The following is a 20,876-nucleotide window of genomic DNA, read 5'->3' as shown; positions in this document are numbered from 1 at the left end:
CCTGTCAGTGACCCTGGGGCACCAGCAACACCTTTAAGGACTCAATGTCTTGTTTTTAAAAATCGGAGCGAAAAAAAAGGTGCGGCCTGTTGCTCAATATAAAGACAGATACGTGGCAATAAGCCTAAAGCAGAATTATCACCTTGTCGCTTGCAGGAGCTGGGTTTGGGTTCTGGGACAGGCGAGTTAGTTACCTGCCTGTAGGAGGGAGGAGGAGAAAGCATTTACAGCAACTCTTTTTTTTTAATGTTTAACTCGACTCTCCGCTTCATTCGCTGTAGTGCTGTCAGACAGCTCACTGACGACAGCCACCGCCACTCTCGAAACAAGTACCTGTTTTATATGTGTCTCTGAGGAGGGCAGTGCGGGGTGAAAGCATGAAACAATCGCGATTTCCCAAATTGTTCCAGAAACTTTCCATCGCCTTCTCCAGGAGAAAATACCAACTGCTGCAGGACAGTGACTTACACGGCAAGGTGAGTGCTTATTGAGGGATGCCTTACCCTTACTCCCAGTGTCAGACCTGGGTATGCATCGGGCTGCTGTGCTCTTCCAGCACCACTAATCCAGTGTTTGGTTTCCAGCATCTACAGTTATTGTTTTTACTCCACTGATCTCCTGGTCATTTCAGAAAACAAAGCTACATTGTCGCCAATCTGCCTTTACCAAGTCAATATCTTTAAACAGCCTAGTTGGTTTTTGTTTTGCATTGCTAGTGCTGCATAATTCATCAAATGCTGCAGCACTGCATTTTCTCAATGCCCGTTGTTGCTTATTTAAATGGGAGACTTTTTAAAAAGAACTTGCTGGGTTGGGACGTGGGCGAGGATAGGGAGCCCAGTTGTTCGTTCTTTCAACGAGCCAGCATAGGCAGGACGGGCCGAATGGAGTCCTCTGTGTGCGATTTGCGAGAGACAAAAAATTGGCAGCTGCTTTTCCAGCTCATGACCTGCGCTTTTGTTTTAGTTAATCCAACCGAAGTATTGAAAAAAGATCTATTGAAAGTAAGTTCAAAAGTTGCTGATCTCAAGCCTTTCCTGTTGTCTGAAAAGTATACAGTACTATGTTTCTTTATTATTCTTAATGAACCTATGTGTTTCCAAACCACTTTAACATGGCTAATTTATTGCTTTGTAACTTTCACAATAACTAGCACCAAATGCTTATCTAGTTGTTAGACCTTTATACTGGAATCCCTGCTCCAATACATACACATAGCATTTCAGCTAGATCTACAGTATGGTTGAAATAATTATTGAGCCAAATGGACATATTTTGTTTTTATTTTTGGGCAATGAAAGGTTTGCCCTTCGGTCTATCTGTAACGTACAATGACCAAAGGAGTTTCAAACAGCTTCCAGCTTTATTCAAGTTTAAAGTAATAATGTTGGTTCCTCTGAAGCTTTCTAACATTTAAAATATTACTGATATGGTATGGTCTCTTTTTCTACTTAATGTTCAAACCAAATCAGTCAGCTACTACAGGTAAAGCTGTACTCTTTATGCTCAGGTATTGGCACACCATACCAGAGTTATACAGGAGTTTATCTGGCATTTACTTTCTTCGAATGCTTATGTCCAGTTGTAACATCCCAAAATTATCAACTTGTTGATAGGTCAACCTGAGAACCCTTGAGTAGTAATCACTAAGAGGCAAAAATAAAACAAACAAAATGGTTTAATCAGTACAATGCATATAATAATAGAAAACTCAATTTCTCACTCACATTTAAATACTTATATGTATGGTAAATTTTCCATACTCTCTGTTATCTCCCTGCATTAAGTTTCACCAGTCAATGTGTCCTCAGTGATTCCTACAGGGTGACAAGCAAGTGGAAGCATCTGGTCTGTCAGTCTGTTTACATGTCTCTTTGCCCTTTTTTTAGGTTGAATTAGTACAAGAAAAAACATTTAAATGCAAAACTTTGATTTTACAATTAATTATATCTCTCAAAGATGTTAACAAAACCGCATGAGGAAAGAAAGCAGGCCAGTAACAATGAACCAATGATCTCAGACAGGAATCAGAGATTTAAGACTTATTTGCATGAAATTGGGTTTGCAAATTTAAATCAATATTAATTGTGCCTCCCTTTCCAAGAAATAAAATTAAATGCAGTTCTTGCCACTTACAACAATTTCCTCAACTCCATAACTCATTGTTCATTGGGTGAGACCAAGCTGGAGAAACCACTTTTCTTGCCATTTTTTTCCTTTATTTAATAATTTTTCAGTGACTGTTCTTTTATAAATCCCTGTACTGACACTAACTGGCTGTCAGAATTACATAAGGCACCCGGGTGATGTAGCTACCTCTGAGGACCCTGTGTCACATTAGAACTATTTGAACAAGTGGCTGAAGAGTGAAGCTTGATGTGTAGCAATTATGGGAATTTGGCAATGCAGTAGTATGCGTGCTCTTTAAATAAGTAACTACTTTATTAATGTACACCCACTTCATCAATTGCTAAATTATATTCTTCCAGGAAACATAGTTAAATTTATGCACAGCGTTGAACACTAGCAAAAGGAATTATGAAAGGTGATAACATAATGTGATGATCTCCGTTTAGAAAATTATTATATTGAAATGCATTTCTTTCTGTAATCCTTTAATTCACTTCTAATGAAGTAATCCATTTTAAAAAATACAATTACATAAAGTCTTTCATAATCAGAGGACATCACAATAATTTTACTTGATATCTACTCTCTCATTGCTCTGCTAAAGAATATTTAGAGTCTGCTGAGGTAAGAAAAAATATAACTTTAAGAATTATCATAATGTATCTTTATGTTGCCACAAAGCTATGAGAGAGAGCAAGATAATGTGACATTGCATGATGCCCTGTGATGTATATATAATATATATATATATATATCACAGTCAAATTTAACCCCTGACACTACATCTCCCTATCCTGCAAAGTCTCTAATTTCACCTTATTATTTTACAGGCTCAACCACTGTGGTGGATTCCTCATCTATAAGAAATGTTCTTTGCTCCTTTGAAGGAGTCTGAGAATTCAAGTCCTCTATGCGAACCCTTTGACTCTGCTGGGCAGCTATCAGGTTGTCATTTGCATCTCTTGATGAATGCAGAGTAACTGGTCTGTTTAACTGTGTCGAAGATTGCTTCTGTATAGACACTGGTGCATGTCTCTTCAGTTGCATCATACCATTTTCAGTTTGACTGAGGAAGAACTGTGAATGTGGTGACTGCTGCACCACATTTTCCACAGTGAGGTTGATCTCAAGCCCAGACTGACCCTCGTTATTGAAGGGTCACTGGAGCTGAAATGTTAACACTGCTTTCTCTCCACAGATGCTGCCAGACCTGCTGTGTTTTTTTTCCAGCAAGTACTGTTTTGTTTCTGATTTCCAGTATCTGCAGGTCTTTATTTTTCTTTTGTATAGTATCTTACTCCTATACTTTATTTAAAGACATCATCTTAGACACACAGTGTGAGGTATGTGGGAGTGAAGGAACTTGAGCTCATGCTTCTTCCCATGCTGAGTTCACACGGAGCTACACTATTTTGGAATGAAGCTGAATGATTACTCAGAAGTGCAAGTTAAATGTCATCCTTCTCCAGCTACCCATTGTCTTGAGGGTATCTTGATGAGCCCATTGGTAAACTAAGTTGCATGGTTCGACTTTCCATGTGTTTCAAACATCTCCTGCAGCAGTGTAATCATTATTTCAGACGTTTGCCTCTGTGCATCTGGAGAAGTGGTCTACTCTATCTTACCTCTGTTCAAAGAGGTCCACCACAAGACACTTCTATGGCCCCAATATAAAGGAAGATGAAATTATTGGTTCACTTGACTCTGGACAGTGAATTGCACATGTAAGACAGCTTGATGTCATCTCCTTCTCAGATTTTGAGATAGCTAGCCACCAAACAGAATATTTCAACTTGGTTCAACATTTTGTCATTTTCAGATGTCCTTGGTGCAATAGTTGAGGTATATTAAATCTCTAGACTCTCAGAAAGACCAATCTCTCATTATAAATGAGTAAATCATCCACTACATTAGGGTGTCACCTCTGGTTACAGTGTCTGAGAATAGGGCTATGTCACATGTATGCCGACCATCTTTTGACACAGTATTGACCAACCTATGTGCATTCTTGGTCTGATTTCCTTCAATCGCAGAGTCGCAGATGGTGTTGCTTTCAGTGTAAAGATTTCCACCTCTTCAATGAAAACAACATCTTCATGTTCAATCCTTGCCACAGGGATATGAGACAAGCTTCAGCTGGAGTCTGCTGATTTCTTGGCACATATTAGCATCATCCTTAGTCTGATTATTGTACTTGCGAAGGTTCTTTTACAACATGTTTAGAATTTAAGAGTGTCACAAAGATGCCACCAAGGTGGTCTGCACCTATTTTAAAGTGAAAATCAAGAATAACATTTACCGCTTTTTCACAAGCCCAAGTCACAGAGTCATAGAGTCACAGAGATGTACAGCACGGAAACAGACCCTTTGGTCCAACCTGTCCATACCAACCAGATATCCCAACCCAATCTAGTCCCACCAGCCAGTACCTGGCCCATATCCCTCCAAACCCCTCCTATTCATATGCCCATCCAAATGCCTCTTAAATGTTGCAATTGTACTAGCCTCCACCATATCCTCTGGCAGCTCATTCCATACACGTACCACCCTCTGCATGAAAAAGTTGCCCCTTAGGTCTCTTTTATATCTCTTCCCCCCTCCCCCCCCACCCGAAATCTATGCCCTCCAGTTCTGGACTCCCCCACCCCAGGCAAAAGACTTTGCCAATTTACCCTATCCATGCCCTTCATAATTTTGTTAACCTCTATAAGGCCACCCCTCAGCCTCCGACACTCTAGGGAAAACAGCCCCAGCCTGTTCAGCCTCTCCCTATAGCTCAGATCCTCCAACCCTGGCAACATCCTTGTAAATCTTTTCTGAACCCTTTCAAGTTTCACAACATCTTTTCAATAGGAAGGAGACCAGAATTGCACGCAATATTCCAACAGTGGCCTAACCAATGTCCTGTATAGCCGCAACATGACATCTCAACTCCTGTACTGAGTACTCTGACCAATAAAGGAAAGCATACCAAACACCTTCTTCACCATCCTATCAACCTGCAACTCTACTTTCAAGGAGCTATGAACCTGCATTCCAAGGTCTCTTTGTTCAACAACACTCCCTAGGTCCTTACCATTAAGTGTATAAGTCCTGCTAAGATTTGCTTTCCCAAAATGCAGGACCTCATATTTATCTGAATTAAACTCCATCTGCCCCTTCTGAGCCCATTTGGCCCATCTGATCAAGATCCATTTCTTTCTCTGTCAATGCCTACCCATGGTCAGCCCGGTTTAGTGAATGTAATGTGTAGGACACTAGATCTACACTTTCTATCTGTTCATGTCTGAAGCCTCAAAGCTTCTAGTCAAATAGAAGATTCATTTGTAGCAATGTCAGTGGATTGCTCTGGGTCATAGTGAGCTGAAATAGCAGGTGATAGCAACATTTATTTGATGCTCTTAAAGGACTTGTGTTGTTCTTCCTGTCACCATGCATTGTCTTAATTGTAACAGCCAACAAAGTGGCTTATTGACAATAGGAAGTTGGGAAGAAGCTTTCCAACGTTGTTTGCAATACCTCTGTATATTTGGAGCTCAGTCATATTCTGAGGAGCTGGAAACTCCTTAGTGGATCATATCTTCTGTGGACCAACTCTGATATGTGAAATGTCCACAATATACTCATTGATTGTGATAGTCTGCTCTGACAATTCAGATTTGTAGTTAAGTATAAGTCCTATTAGCGTTTGCACATCTCACACTGAAGTGTCATGTTCTGTATGTGTGTATCCATGGATCAGGACATCACCTATGTGACATCTAACTCCATCCTTCAAGGTACTTGCCTTTGTCCTCTCAAAGACATCTGGTACTGATGTGATGCTGAAGATTACGCTGAAAATAAAACCTTACCATCAGTGTAATGAACAATTTAGTCTCTTCAACAATGGGTAGTTGCAACAAGATCTGAACAATATCCAGGCTTGGGTGACCAAGTGGAAAGTCATGTTTGCGCCACGTAAATGTCAGACAATGATCATCTCCAATCCAAGAGACAATCTAACTACCACCCCTTGACATTCTCTGATGTTACTATCACTGAAACCCATGCTATCAATATCTTTGGGGTTACCATTGACCAGAAACTCAACTGGACTCGCTAGATAATCAGGTCAGAGGCTAGGAATAGTAACTCACCTTCCAATTCCCCAAAGCCTGTCCATTATTTACAAGGTACAAGCATGGCGTATGATGGAATATTCCCCAGTTGCCGAGATGAGTGCAGCCCCACAACACTCAAGTAGATTGACACCATCCAGGACAAAGCAGCCCACTTAATTGGCATCAAATGTACACGCATCCACTCCCTCCACCACCGACACTCCATAGCTTTAGTGTATACTATCTACAAGATGCACTGCAGAAATTCATCAAAGATCCTTAGACAGCACCTTCCAAATGCACAACCACTTCCAACTAAAAGGACAAGGACAGCAGTTATCTGGAAACACCACCACCTACAAGTTCCCCTCCAAGATACTCATAATCCTGTCTTGGAAATATATCACCATTCCTTCTCTGTTGCTATGTCAGAATCCTGGAATTCCCTCCATCGAGGGTCAACCTTCAGCACATGGATTGCAGCTGTTCAAGGAGGGAACTCACCACTATCTTTTCAAGGGCAACTAGAGACAAGCAATAAATGTTGGCCAGCCAGTGACACCCACATTCCATGAGTGAATTCAAAAAAAGTGTTGCCAGCAACTTGAAGATTGAACTTTTTCCCAATTCTTCTACGCTGTCATCCACAGAGAGCAGACGGTGTACTTAATGTTCAACTGCTTTGTAGATTCTTACAGATCTGTTGGGTTTTGGTGCTGGTTCCATCTCTGAGGACCAGCTTATTAGTTCTGTCACAGGTAAAATGAATCCTTGTTTCACATAGGGTCAATTGCCATTTTTACCTTTAACAAGAGTGGGTGAGGGATTTTTATGGATGTAATCAGCAATGCTAGCTCTGTATCAGTAGAGAGATGCTACTGTTGAGGTAAGGAAAGCACTGCCTTTACTGAGGAAATATAATTCTTTGTTAGATCTCGGCACATGGCTGCAAATCAGAGTAAGGTTGTGTGACATTGTGACATTTTCTGTCTTATTAGTATATTAAATGTAACCCCGAAACCACTTTTACAGCCCATTAAACAAATATATGGTGTGTAGTCCTGTTGTATTGCAGGAAATGTGGCTTGCATGTAACAAGCTTGCAAAATCAGCGGTATAATAATAATCATGTTATTTTGCTTGAGAGGTAGCTATTGGCCAAGGATGATGGCTTTTTTTATGTAGGAGCGTGTATCAAGTTTTTGAAAATAATGTTTATTAACTTGTGCATGATGTTTGGTTTAAATGCTGTATCGTCCTTGAAGTTTATATTTTCCTTGTGTTGGGCCTTTACTTTAATGAAAGGCTGCTAATTAATTACGATACTGGTGAATACATTTGCTTCGATGAGTCCAACTATTCCCTATGCAAGACTTCGTTACTATGTATTTACACTGCCTAATAAATGAGTTAAAATGAAGTAACCTTTGAAAGAAATCTCAAAAGAGCAATTCCTCCCCCAGGAGGAATATTTTGCACCCTCAGGCAGGTATAGACAACAAATTTCATCACTGCCTCCAACTCTGCCTTCAGCCGAGAAAGGAAAAGAGTATTTGTTTGAGGGGCAGGATCTCAAAGCTAACACTAAGATATTGGCTTGCTAGGCAGCAGTCAAAATGCTTGAGAGACTTTAAAACCTATTACAGGCATCTCAAAGCACTGGATAGGTACCTGCAGTGGTGCCTTCATAAAACTGTCTAAATCCAGTGGCAAGGAATGGAATCCAACAGTAACATTCTTTTCAAAGCCAACAAATCCACCATCAAGTCATGGATCATTCAAATTCATTCAAAACAAGCTCTGCCAGACAACAGAGTCCCAAAGAAACTGTGGAAGATGCCAGGAGGACAGATGGTATGCTTTTGGTATGTCATCCTTGAAGTAGTCAAGCACCTGCACCAGTTTGTGCAGAAGTGCATTTGAGGCTTTGGAGAGATCATTTAAACCTCCCAGTAGCACCTCACGCACCCAAGTCTCCAAGCACCATTTACCTCACACGTAGCAGATTCTGTAGATGGCACATGGACCTCTGGGAGAAAGTGAGGACAGCAGATGCTGGAGAGTTAGAGTCGAAAAGTGTGGCGCTGGAAAAGGAATTCCTCGGATGCTGCCTGACCTGCTGTGCTTTTCCAGCTCCACATTTTTCGACTTAGCAGCCTTCTCAGAATCTATTAAAACCAAGTGGAAACAAACCATCCTCCATCCTGAGGGACTGCCTTAGAAGGTACACAGCACATTGCCATGACGTCTTTGACAGCACTTTCCAAAACTGTGACCTCTACACCGTCGAGAACAGGGATGGCAATGATTGAGAACACCAACCTGCCATTTTCTCTCCAAGTCACACACACTTCCCTAACTTGGAACAATATCAGAGTTCACTTGCTGTTGCTTGGTCAAAATTCTGTAACTCCTTAATGGCACAGCGTGACTCACATCCAATGAATAAAAGAATATTTTTCACTTTTCTTGAACATAATTGTAACCGTTGATATTACAGCAATTAGTTTTGTAACTGTGATCAATGAGGGGAAGAAATTTATTTCTTTACGTGCTGTGGGCAGGGAAGACATTCCAAGGTTTTGCAAAACTTGTTGCGATCCCAAGGAAGAGAAATCCAGGACGTAAGGTATGAGGAGAAACTTCTGCACATATACGTTTGTCAAGGAGCTAGAGGGGAATGTGATACAAACCCTTAAAATGCTGCAATACATGCTTAAAGTAAGCATACCATTTAGGGAAGCATAGGGTCCAGAATTAAATAAGACAATTATAGTGGTAAAGTTTAGAAGAGCATTGTATTTTGTAACTGTAGGTTAAATTTGCTGTAAATGAAAAGGATCCTGTGACCTGTTTTTCAATCTGCTTGAAAATAAATTTTGGTCATTTGATTGGTAGAGATCAAAAGAAGGTTTACATTGATGTGCTAAGAAGAAGGTTCAGGGTAGTTTTTAGATTATAAGACCATAAGAAATAGGGACAGGAGTAGGCGGTTTCGCCCATCAAGTCTGTACTACCATTCAATAGGATCATGGCTGATGCGGCATTTTCCAAATCCAGAATCAAGAATCTTATCTATCTCAGCCTTAAGTATACACAAGGACTCTGCCCCCACAGCTCTCTGTGGCAAGGAGTTCCAAAGCCTCTCAACTCTCTGAGACAAGACATTCTTCCTCATCTCAGTCTTACGTCGGCACCCCTTTATTCAGAGACTATGCCCTCTGGTCCCATGAGGGAAGCATCCTCACAGCATTTACTCTGTCAAGTCCCTGAAGAATTCTAGATATTTTAATGAAATCACCTTTCCTTCTTCTAAACACTACTGAGTAGAGTTCCCAAACTGTTTAGCCTTTGTTCATAGGACAGTCCTTCCATACTGGGGAATTATCCTGGTGAACCTTCTCTGAACTGCTGCCAATGAAATGATATCTTTCCTTCAACAAAGAGATCAAAATTGCTCACCGTACTCTAGATGTAGTCTCACCTTGTAAAGTTTGTAGGAAGACTTACCAGCTCTTATACTCCAAGCCCTTTGAAATAAGGGCTGACATTCCATTAGCTTTCCCGATTACCTGGGTGCTAGCTTTCTGTGTTTCAAGCACAAGTGCTCCCAAGTCCCTTTGTCTTGCAGATTTCTGCAATTTTTCTCCTTTTATGACTCCATATTCTTGGAAGCAGTCTTTGAGTTTACAAGGAATAGGCTGTGGAATCTCCCAACATCCCAGCAAGCTGTTGTAGATATCAATTTGTGAGCGGTTGTGCAATAAGCTGTCCACTCACTTCCAAGGTTTGGGACCGCAGATAGCTAATTAGCATTCCTACTTGAATGCAAAGTTAATGGGGTTTTACGTTCCTGTGCAAAAGATCTAGTTGCGATCACCATTAAGACTGATAACTGTTTAAAACTATGATTGAACATCAGAGTTAATAGCTGAAAGAACGACACATCATAATTTAAATTTTTAAAACTTTTTTGACTTGACAAATAATCAAAAGAACTATTGACTAAACACTTTCTTTCTGTGGGCCACTTTGTACTGGACATTAAAGAGAGGAATATTCCCCTGTTATATTTGTCCCAGATGGTATTCCCAAAGGAGATCATTTTGAGATCAGATTACAGACCTCCCTACAAATCAATGACTTTCTCAGACAGACAATAGTTCTATATGATAATAAACAGATTAAAAAGGCTGCTTAGCTTTGGTTGAAGGGGCATCTCGTTGAAGAGACACATGGTGCAGCCTTCGCTGGTTTTTGGGAGATCCCCTCAGGTATGACCAGGGGATTGAGTCATCATGAGAATAGACTTTATCACTGATGGTGGATTCAAGAAACTCTCCAGAACTGTGAAAAGCAGGAAAACACTCAAAGGTACTACTCAGCAGAATGGTGAGACTGGAGCACATTGGAAGCTGAGACCAATTGTAAACTGATTACTGTATGGACAGTAATGTCATGGGGAATGCATTCCACAGCCTATTCCTTGTAAATTCAGAGACTGCTTCCAAGAATATGGAGTCATGGGGAGTGCATTAACAATTTGAAAGAAATTCAAGCTGCTTGAATGGAGTTGGTGGACAAAGACATTTTTTTTTGGGGGGGGGGGCATGGACAGCTCTTCTTACCCATTTACCCCCAATCCTGGAAAGAGAATTTGTGACCAATCGGCAGCTCAGAACAAGCCTGCCCTGAGCCATGACTTGTCGCAGACGGGGTAACTTAGTGAACAAAGGGACTGTCCCATTCTCTGAAGATATTGGTTATTCTGATTGGCTGTCACTTATAGCATCACCAGAGATCCAGAGTGGGCTAAACCAAACTCAAAATTAACATTTAATTATGTAGTGACATGTTGTAGTCATGCTCTTGACTTCAGCATCTGCTACACTGCTACCAGTTATGGGTAGGTGTTATGGTGGTGGGCTGAGCACCCATTTTATTTTATGTGCTACCCCTGCTGAAAATGTGAGCCCAGTGAGGCCTGTATTACCCTACTGATTGAATCTACAATACTTTCAGAGAGGTCATCTCTTTCTCTGTCGCTGTCACCATATCTCACTCTCTGTCTGTCTCTTTCTGTCAATCTCTCCCTCTGTCACTCTTTATCCGTCACACTTTATGGTTACAGATGTCAGTTAAAAATCCACCAGAAATCGTCATCACTGCAAGTTGAGGGTGCCTAGAGGACAACTTGAAACCTACACCACTATCACCAGAAAAGTGAATCAGCCTGCTACGACTGATCCAGCATATTCAGTCTAATTAATATAGATGTGAGTTGTACCTGTCTAATCCAGCACTGTGTGGTCTGGCAGCCACACTACTTCTGTTTTTCGAAGATGACACACTTTATAGTGCAGGAAGGAAGACTTCTTGGCAGTTAAGCAATTGGACATGAATCAAACAGTCTTTTCATCATTGGTCACCTGAAAACACTTTTCCCAGCATTGAAGAGCCAAGAAGGAATTTAAACAAGCAGGAAATGAGATTTCCCAGCATTTAAAATAGAATAACTGTTTGAAGTGTCATCAAAGAGACCAGCAAAGTGTAAACATGTATCATTATCAGTGCAACCAACGATTGAATTATTGAAAAAAGAATAAGTATCATTACAGGTGCTGTGTAAGTCTTATAATATTGGGTCATATGACTGAAAGATCTGATCCTATTGCTGTTTTAAGTTTTTATCTGGCAGTGAAAGGGAGAACATTATGACTGTCTGTAAAACAGGGAACAAAAAAGCAGTAACTTACATAGCACACTCCTGCATTGGTTTAGGCTTCGTCACAATGCAGGAATGATTATTTCTGGTGAGATGTTAATTGCCCAAGTATAATTATTACGCAAAGGCCTTGACTGGCAACATGAGTGTGAATGATCGTAAGGATGGCTGAAGAAGGTTAAGAACAGACTTGGCATTAGATTACACTGTGTGGTGGGAAAAGAAGACCAGTGCTGAAACAGTTGCCAACCATGTCCAAGAAATTGTGTAGTTAGTTGGCACTAAGTTATCCTCAGAGCTGGTAAACAATGCCAATAAACTGCTATGTAGTGGAAATGGATGGTTTGCAAATCCTTAGCAACAGAGCTAAGGAGGTGCCAAATGGTGTGGAAGAGCCAAAGACAGAGTTATTGTTTTTAGTTCATAGAAAACCTCCCTTTTTCCTCAACCAGAATTCTCCTCCACGGTGGTTGACAGGATTCTGAACTGTGTCTAACTCATTTCCTGCACTTCTGCTATCATCTTATCTCCTCCCTCCCAGAACACCGATAGTGCGCCCCTTGTCCTAACTTTCCATCACTAGTCTCCACATTTCAAAGGCTCATCCTCCATCATTCCCATTGCCTCGAGCAGGATGCCACAGCGAATCACATCTTTCCCACTTCTCCACTGTCAGCATTCCGCAGGGACCACCTTCTGGCCCACTTCTCCAATACTTTGAATATTTCCTCATGCCCCCATGGTAACTTCCCATGCAATCCCAAAAGGCGTATCTGTAGTCCATTCACCTCCTCCCTCTTTAATGTCTAAGGCCCCAAACACACCTTCCAGGTGAAGCAGAATTTTATGCATACGACTTTCAACCTAGTCTTCTCGTTTTGGGATAAGAGGTAGCAGCTTGAAAACAGGAGTTGAAGAGAAATTACTTCTGTCAAAGGTAGCCGTGATATGGAAGTAACGATGTTGGGGTGGACAGAGTCAGAAGTCACGCAAGCTTTCAGAGGATTCTTCATCAGGCAAAGTGGAGAGAGGTGCAAAGGCACAGAATATATAGGCAGAGAGATAATGGCAAGATAGTTCCTGTTAATTAAGAATAATTAATTACTTCACCTGATGAAGGGGCAGTGCTTCGAAAGCTTGTGATCTCAAATAAACCTGTTGGACTATGCCTAGTGTCATGTGACTTCTGACTTTCTCTCAAAGGATCGTGAAGCTATGAATTCGCTACCCCAGAGTGCAGTAGATGCTAGAACATGGAATAAATTTAAGGAGATATACAGATTTTGAATTAGCAATGGCTGAAGGGGTTATGAAGAGTGATAGGAAAGTGGAGTTGAGGCTGTAATGAGATCAGTCATGATCAGTTGTTGGAGCAGACTCAAGGGTCGGAACTGCCTCCTCCTGTTCCTAGTTTTTATGTTGTGTTCCACATTTGCTGCTCACAATGTGGTCTCCTTCACATTGACAAGACCAGAGGCAGACTGGGTGACACCTTCACTCTGTCTGAAGGAAAAACCCCAACCTTCCAGTTGCTTACCATTTTAATCAACCTCCTCGCTGTTCCAATGAAGCTCAGCACAAGGCAGAAGAAAAATATCTCACTCTCTGCCTAGGTACTTTATGCCTTCTGGGATTCAATATTGAGTTCCACAACTCCAGAGTATGACCTCTGCACTCCATTTTGCTTGCATCTTCCCCCCAGGAGCGCCCTGTGTGCCTTGCCAATTCTGCCGTAGCAGGTCATAGAGTCATAGAGTCATAGAGTCATAGAGATGTACAGCATGGAAACAAACCCTTCGGTCCAACCCGTCCATGCCGACCAGATATCCCAACCCAATCTAGTCCCACCTGTCAGCACCCGGTCCATATCCCTCCAAACCCTTCCTATTCATATACCCATCCAAATGCCTCTTAAATGTTGCAATTATACCAGCCTCCACCACATCCTCTGGCAGCTCATTCCATACATGTACCACCCTCTGAGTGAAAAGGTTGCCCCTTAGGTCTTTTTTATATCTTTCCCCTCTCACCCTAAACCTATGCCCTCTAGTTCTGGACTCCCCGACCTCAGGGAGAAGACTTTGCCTATCTATCCTATCCATGCCCCTCATAATTTTGTAAACTTCTATAAGGTCACCTTTCAGCCTCCGACGCTCCAGGGAAAACAGCCCCACCCTGTTCAGCCACTCCCTGTAGCTCAGATCCTCCAACCCTGGCAACATCCTTGTAAATCTTTTCTGAACCTTTTCAAGTTTCACAACATCCCTCCGATAGGAAGGAGACCAGAATTGCACGCAATATTCCAACAGTGGCCTAACCAATGTCCTGTACAGCTGAAACACGACCTCCCAACCCCTGTTCTCAATAGTCTGATCAATAAAGGAAAGCATACCAAATGCCTTCTTCACTATCCTATAACCAGTATTTTCTTTCTCACACATTCATTTATACCTATTTTACATATCTCTCCTTTACCACCACTATCACTGCCTTTTGTTTCTTTTTCGCTCTGAGCACCCTTACAGCTGTTCCAGTTGATCCTCCACCCCATTTGACAATAACATAAACACCATTATTTTCCACTCCTTTTAGTTCTGAAGAAGAGTCAGGTTGGTTCAGAATGTTAACTCGGTTTCTCTCACTACAGATGCTGCCAGATCTACTGAGTTTCTCCAGCACTGTCTACTCTTATTTCAGATTGTTCTTGGTTGTTATAATTGTAGTATTGAGTACAGGAGTTGGAAGGTCATGTTGTGGCTGTACAGGACATTGGTTAGGCCACTGTTGGAATATTGCTGCAATTCTGGTCTCCTTCCTATCGGAAAGATGTTGTGAAACTTGAAAGGGTTTAGAAAAGATTTACAATGATGTTGCCAGGGTTGGAGGATTTGAGCTATACGGAGAGGTTGAATAGACTGGGGCTGTTTTCCCTGGAGCATCAGAGGCTGAAGGGTGACCTTATAGAGGTTTATAAAATTATGAGGGGCATGGATAAGATAAATAGACAAAGTCTTTCCCTGGGATCAGGGACTCCAGAACTAAAGGGTATAGGTTTAGGGTGAGAGGGGAAAGATATAAAAGAGACATAAGGGGCAACGTTTTCACTCAGAGGGTGGTACGTGTATGGAATGAGCTGCCAGAGGATGTCGTGAAGGCTGGTACAATTGCAACATTTAAAAGGCATCTAGATGGGTATATGAATAGGAAGAGTTTGGAGGGATATGGGCCGAGTGCTGGCAGGTGGGACTAGATTGGGTTGGGATATCTGGTCGGCAGGGACGGATTGGACTGAAGGGTCTGTTTCCATGCTGTACATCTCTATGACTTTCTGACTCTATTATAAAGCTGTGGGTGTACACAAGTGCAAGCTCACAGTCATTGGCAAAAGTGTGAATCCAAGTGTTAAAGGTATTCCATGTTATATACTGTGGCAGCAAGAAATGTTGGATAACTGCAGAATTATGCCATGAGTGGTTTGGGAATATTTTATGCCAGAGGCTCGAGCACCTTGCACACATATTGGACTGCACTGACTTGGAGAATGCTGCCAATGCTTACTATTTGTTCTGCCCACTTGCAAGCCCAGTGTTGTGGGAATGTTTTTATCCCTTAGCTATCTCCTCAAGATTCAGTCTTGCTAATCAGGGTATCTTACAATCTCTTAAGAATAAGTACAGATCTGAACTTATACACTGATTGCTTTTGGCAATTTTTTTTCTGGGAGGCTTGTGATTAGTACTGTGGAAAGAATTTGACCTCAAGGGTGTAATTTGGACAGAAGCTCGTTCCTAGGAAACAGCCTTAATGTTTGAGGATTATCCTTGTTCAGCTCAGGAGACCGAGTTTGCTGGAGTCAGACTGATTCCCTGCAGTGCTTGAGGTGATGAAACATGTGAGAAAAGATGATTTACAAGACTGGATGGATGATGAGAAAGATACATCAGTTGTGAAACAACTGACTGATGAAAAAATAATGCAGGTGCAGGGAGAAAATAAAATTGAAGAAGCCAGTGATGATGAAGTGATGAGACTGAATTTGCAGAAGGAATTTCAGTTGGTCACAGATTTGGTTGCTGGATTGAGCAAAAAAATTCCATTTAAAGTCATAGAGATGTACAGCATGGAAACAGACCCTTCGGTCCAACCCGTCCATGCCGACCAGATATCCCAACCCAATCTAGTCCCGCCTGCCAGCACCCAGCCCATATCCCTCCAAACCCTTCCTATTCATATACCCATCCAAATGCCTCTTAAATGTTGCAATTGTACCAGCCTCCACCACATCCTCTGGCAGCTCATTCCATACACGTACCACCCTCTGTGTGAGCAAGTTGCCCCTTAGGTCTCTTTCTAATCTCTTCCCCTCTCACCCTAAACCTATGCCCTCTAGTTCTGGATTCCCCGACCCCAGGCAAAAGACTTTGCCTATTTACTCTATCCATGCCCCTCATAATTTTGTAAACCTCTATAAGGTCACCCCTCAGCCTTCGACGCTCCAGGGAAAACAGCCCCAGCCTGTTAAGCCTCTCCCGCCTCTCCCTCCAACCCTGGCAACATCCTTGTAAATCTTTTCTGAACCCTTTCAAGTTTCACAGCAGCTTTCCAATAGGAAGGAGACCAGAATTGCACGCAATATTCCAACAGTGGCCTAACCAATGTCCTGTATAGTCGCAACATGACGTCCCAACTCCTGTACTCAATAGTCTGACCAATAAAGGAAAGCATACCAAATGCCTTCTTCACTATCCTATCTACCTGTGACTCCACTTTCAAGGAGCTATGAACCTGTACTCCAAGGTCTCCTTGTTCAGCAACACTCTCCAGAACCTTACCATTAAGTGTATAAGTCCTGCTAAGATTCGCTTTCTCAAAATGCAGGACCTCATATTTATCTGAATTAAACTCCATCTGCCACTTCTCCGCCCATTGGCCCATCTGGTCAAGATCCTGTTGTAATCTGAGGTAACCCTCTTCGCTGTCCACTACACCTCCAATTTTGGTGTCATCTGCAAACTTACTAACTGTTCCTCTTATGCTGGCATCCAAATCATTTATGTGAATGAAAAAAAGTAGAGGACCCAGCACCGATCCTTGTGGTCACGATCTCCACTGGTCACAGGCCTCCAGTCTGAAAAACAACCCTCCACCACCACCCTCTGTCTTTTACCTTTGAGTCAGTTCTGTATCCAAATGGCCAGTTCTCCCTGTATTCCATGAGAGCTAACCTTACTTATCAGTCTCACATGGGAAACCTTGTCGAACGCCTTACTGAAGTCTATATAGATCACATCTACTGCTCTGCCCTCATCAATCCTCTTTGTTACTTCTTCAAAAAACTCAATCAAGTTTGTGAGACATGATTTCCCACGCACAAAGCAATGTTGAGTATCCTTAATCAGTCCTTGCCTTTCCAAATACATGTACATCCTGTCCCTCAGGATTCCCTCCAATGACTTGCCCACCACTGAGGTCTGGCTTGTCCTTACCGCCCTTCTAAAAACAGTGGCACCATGTTTGCCAACCTCCAGTCTTCCGGCACCTCAACTGTGACTATCGATGATACAAATATCTCAGCAAGAGGCCCAGCAATCACTTCTCTAGCTTCCCACAGAGTTCTAGGGTACACCTGATTAGGTCCTGGGGATTTATCCACCTTTACCTGTTTCAAGACATCCAGCACTTCCTCCTCTGTAATCTGGACATTTTGCAAGATGTCACCATCTATTTACCTACAGTCTATATCTTCCATATCCTTTTCCACAGCAAATACTGCTGCAAAATGCTCATTTAACATCTCCCCTATTTTCTGCGGCTCCACACAAAAGCCGATCTTTGAGGGGCCCTATTCTCTCCCTAATTACCCTTTTGTCCTGAATGTATTTGTAAAAACCTATTTGGATTCTCCTTAATTCTATTTGCCAAAGCTATCTCATGTCCCCTTTTTGCCCTCTTGATTTCCCTCTTAAGTATACTCCTACTTCCTTTATACTCTTCTAAGGATTCACTCGATCTATCCTGTCTATACCTTACATACGCTTCCTCCTTTTTCGTAACCAAACCCTCAATTTCTTTAGTCACCCAGCATTCCCTATACTTACCAGCCTTCCCTTTCACCCTGGCAGGAAAATACTTTTTCTGGATTCTCGTTATCTCATTTCTGAAGGCTTCGCATTTTCCAGCCGTCTCTTTACCTGCAAACATCTGCCTCCAATCAGCTTTCGACAGTTTTTTTATTAGATTACATTACATTACATTACAGTGTGGAAACAGGCCCTTCAGCCCAATAAGTCCACACCGACCCGCCGAAGTGCAACCCACCCATACCCCTACATTTACCCCTTACTAACACTATAGGCAATTTAGCATGGCCAATTCACCTGACCTGCACATCTTTGGACTGTGGGAGGAAACCGGAGCACCCGGAGGAAACCCACGCAGACACGGGGAGAACGTGCAAACTCCACACAGTCAGTCGCCTGAGGTGGGAGTTGAACCCAGGTCTCTGGTGCTGTGAGGCAGCAGTGTTAACCACTGTGCCACCGTGCCGCCCACTGTCAAAAATTGGCCTAATACCGTCAAAAATTGGCCTTTCTCCAGTTTAGAACTTCAACTTTTAGAGCTGGTCTATCCTTTTTCATCACTATTTTAAAACTAATAGAATTATGGTCACTGGCCCAAAGTGCTCCCCCACTGACACCTTAGTCACCTGCCCTGCCTTATTTCCCAAGAGTAGGTCAAGTTTTGTACCTTCTGTAGTAGGCACATCCACACACTGAATCAGAAAATTGTCTTGTACGCATTTAACAAATTCCTCTCCATCTAAACCTTTAACACTATGGCAGTCCCAGTCTATGTTTGGAAAGTTAAAATCCTCTACTATAACCGCCCTATTATTCTTACAGATAGCTGAGATCTCCTTACAAGTTTGTTTCTCAATTTCCCTCTGACTATTAGGGGGTCTATAATACAATCCCAATAAGGTGATTGTCCCTTTCTTATTTCTCAGTTCCACCCAAATATTTCCGGGAATATCCTCCCTCAGCACAGCTGTAATGCTATCCCTTATCAAAAATGCTAATGCCCCCTCCTCTCTTGCCTCCCTTTCTATCCTTCCTGTAGCATTTGTATCCTGGGAAAATGGCCATGTTGTGTACATGATACAAGAGAAATCCATCAAAGAAAGGCAAAGATGCGTTGGACCAACCAAGCTGCAAGATTGATTCAAGATGATAGACAATGAGAGTGGTCACCAGCACTCTGCAATTATGTGTACACGTGCAGTAACCCCCATGGTGGAATAGCCCATCAAGGATTATCATCAGAAATTGCAACAAGGGAAATACGTTTGTGCAAGTCTGTGAGGGATAATAGAAGAAGGGGCATGTTAGAGAAAGGAATTGTAAAAAAACTCCCATGCTGACCCTGCTAGGTGGATAGGGCGGGTACAATCTGTATAAAGAAATTTGCAATATCCTCTCTCTTTTTTTAATACAAACTCTTGTACAGACCAATTAAGCAGTGTGACAAGGACATAAATTGGTTCACCTCTCATAACTTGATCACTATATATAGAGTAGGCAAAAACATGGTGGAGCTATAAATTATTTGACATATACATTAATCATAATTGAATTTTTCTCATTCAACAGGAGAATGGGGAGCTCCAGGAACTAAAAGTTAATAGCAAAAAAGAACCAATTGTGCCTGTATCTTCCAAGGAAGCTAGCACACGTTACCTGGATGAGCTAGTAAGCGATCTTCAGGTGAGAATATATTTTGATGTAACTAAGAATGCATGACATTTTGTTGTTCTGAAGGAATAGTATTGTCACCTGGTTGAAATGTTATGTGAACAATTTGCCAAGGGCACTTTTATTATGCAAATTTGTCGCTTGTGTGTTCACATTCCTTACTTCAAATTGGAAACTCAAGGTTGAAATGGTTGCTACGGATATGTTTAAGCATTGATATTTGACTTGAAGGTCTATTTTCAATGGCAATATTGTTTGCAAATTTTCCTACCAGATATTGCTTAAATTACATGCAAGCCTATATTGCATAGACCAAAATGGTCCTCTGGTTTCAATAACATTTAATGCATGACCTGCCAAAGCCTGTCTTGCTTTCACTGACAACTGGTTCCTCCTGTAAAGGTGAAAATCACATGTCACAGGTGGAAGATATTGCACATGGATAATGTAGTAAGCAGTAGAGAAAAGCCATACCTTATGGCTCCAAAAGAACTACTTATCCTTCATTTTATTTTTGACAATTAAACACTGGTGGCAGATGCTATTTGAGATGTTGGAACAGCTAAGGATAATGTAGAGGAGCATCTACCCTTCTCAACCAAGACCAGTTTTCGCAAGGAAGTGCACAGCGGGAATTAAGACTCATGTTTGCATATTGTTGGAATACTTGTGTAACACATTGACAATTGGCCAAGAAGCTTTTAATGCAGTTTTTATCTTGGTGGTTTCCGTAACACCAGCAGAAGTCAGGTACACGATTTGGAGGAAGGGTCACCAGACCCAAAACATTAACTCTGATTTCTCTTCACAGGTGCTGAGCTTTTCAGGAACTTCTGTTTTTGTACACGATTGTGCAACCTGAAATAGTTTTCCATTTTTCAGGAGCTAACCAGTACAGTTTCTATTTCAATGTTACCCCTACCATTCTAAAGTGAGAGGAAAGCTGGTACTTTAAAAAAACAGTTAAATAACAAGGCAATTGAAGCAAAAAATTACATTTCTGTTTAAAGTTATCTTGTATAAATGTAATATTTTGGTTGCATCAGATTTATGCCATAAATGCTTTCTCTGTTTCTGTTATGAATGCTTCCTTGGTGCTTCTTTCCATATAGACTGAGTTAATGATTCTGAAATTTGTCGCTTTCAGCATCTAGTATATCCACATTG

General features: G+C 41.7%; 1 protein-coding gene across 1 annotated transcript in view; it reads left to right on the top strand.

Annotated features, from left to right (window-relative positions):
- Positions 1-280: 280 nt before the first annotated feature.
- Positions 281-20,876, top strand: part of LOC140496327 (calcium-transporting ATPase type 2C member 2-like) — an 88,559-nt gene continuing 67,963 nt past the window's right edge. The window contains exons 1-2 of the mRNA XM_072595938.1: positions 281-476; positions 19,608-19,721. Coding sequence (XP_072452039.1) covers positions 378-476; positions 19,608-19,721 — 213 coding nt within the window. The 5' untranslated portion in view covers positions 281-377. The remainder of the gene's footprint in view (positions 477-19,607; positions 19,722-20,876) is intronic.

The sequence above is a fragment of the Chiloscyllium punctatum genome, chromosome 26 (genome assembly GCF_047496795.1).
Source record: "Chiloscyllium punctatum isolate Juve2018m chromosome 26, sChiPun1.3, whole genome shotgun sequence".
Taxonomy (NCBI): domain Eukaryota; kingdom Metazoa; phylum Chordata; class Chondrichthyes; order Orectolobiformes; family Hemiscylliidae; genus Chiloscyllium; species Chiloscyllium punctatum.
Note: the sequence above shows the minus strand (reverse complement) of the source record. Positions and strands in the feature narration are given on the sequence as shown.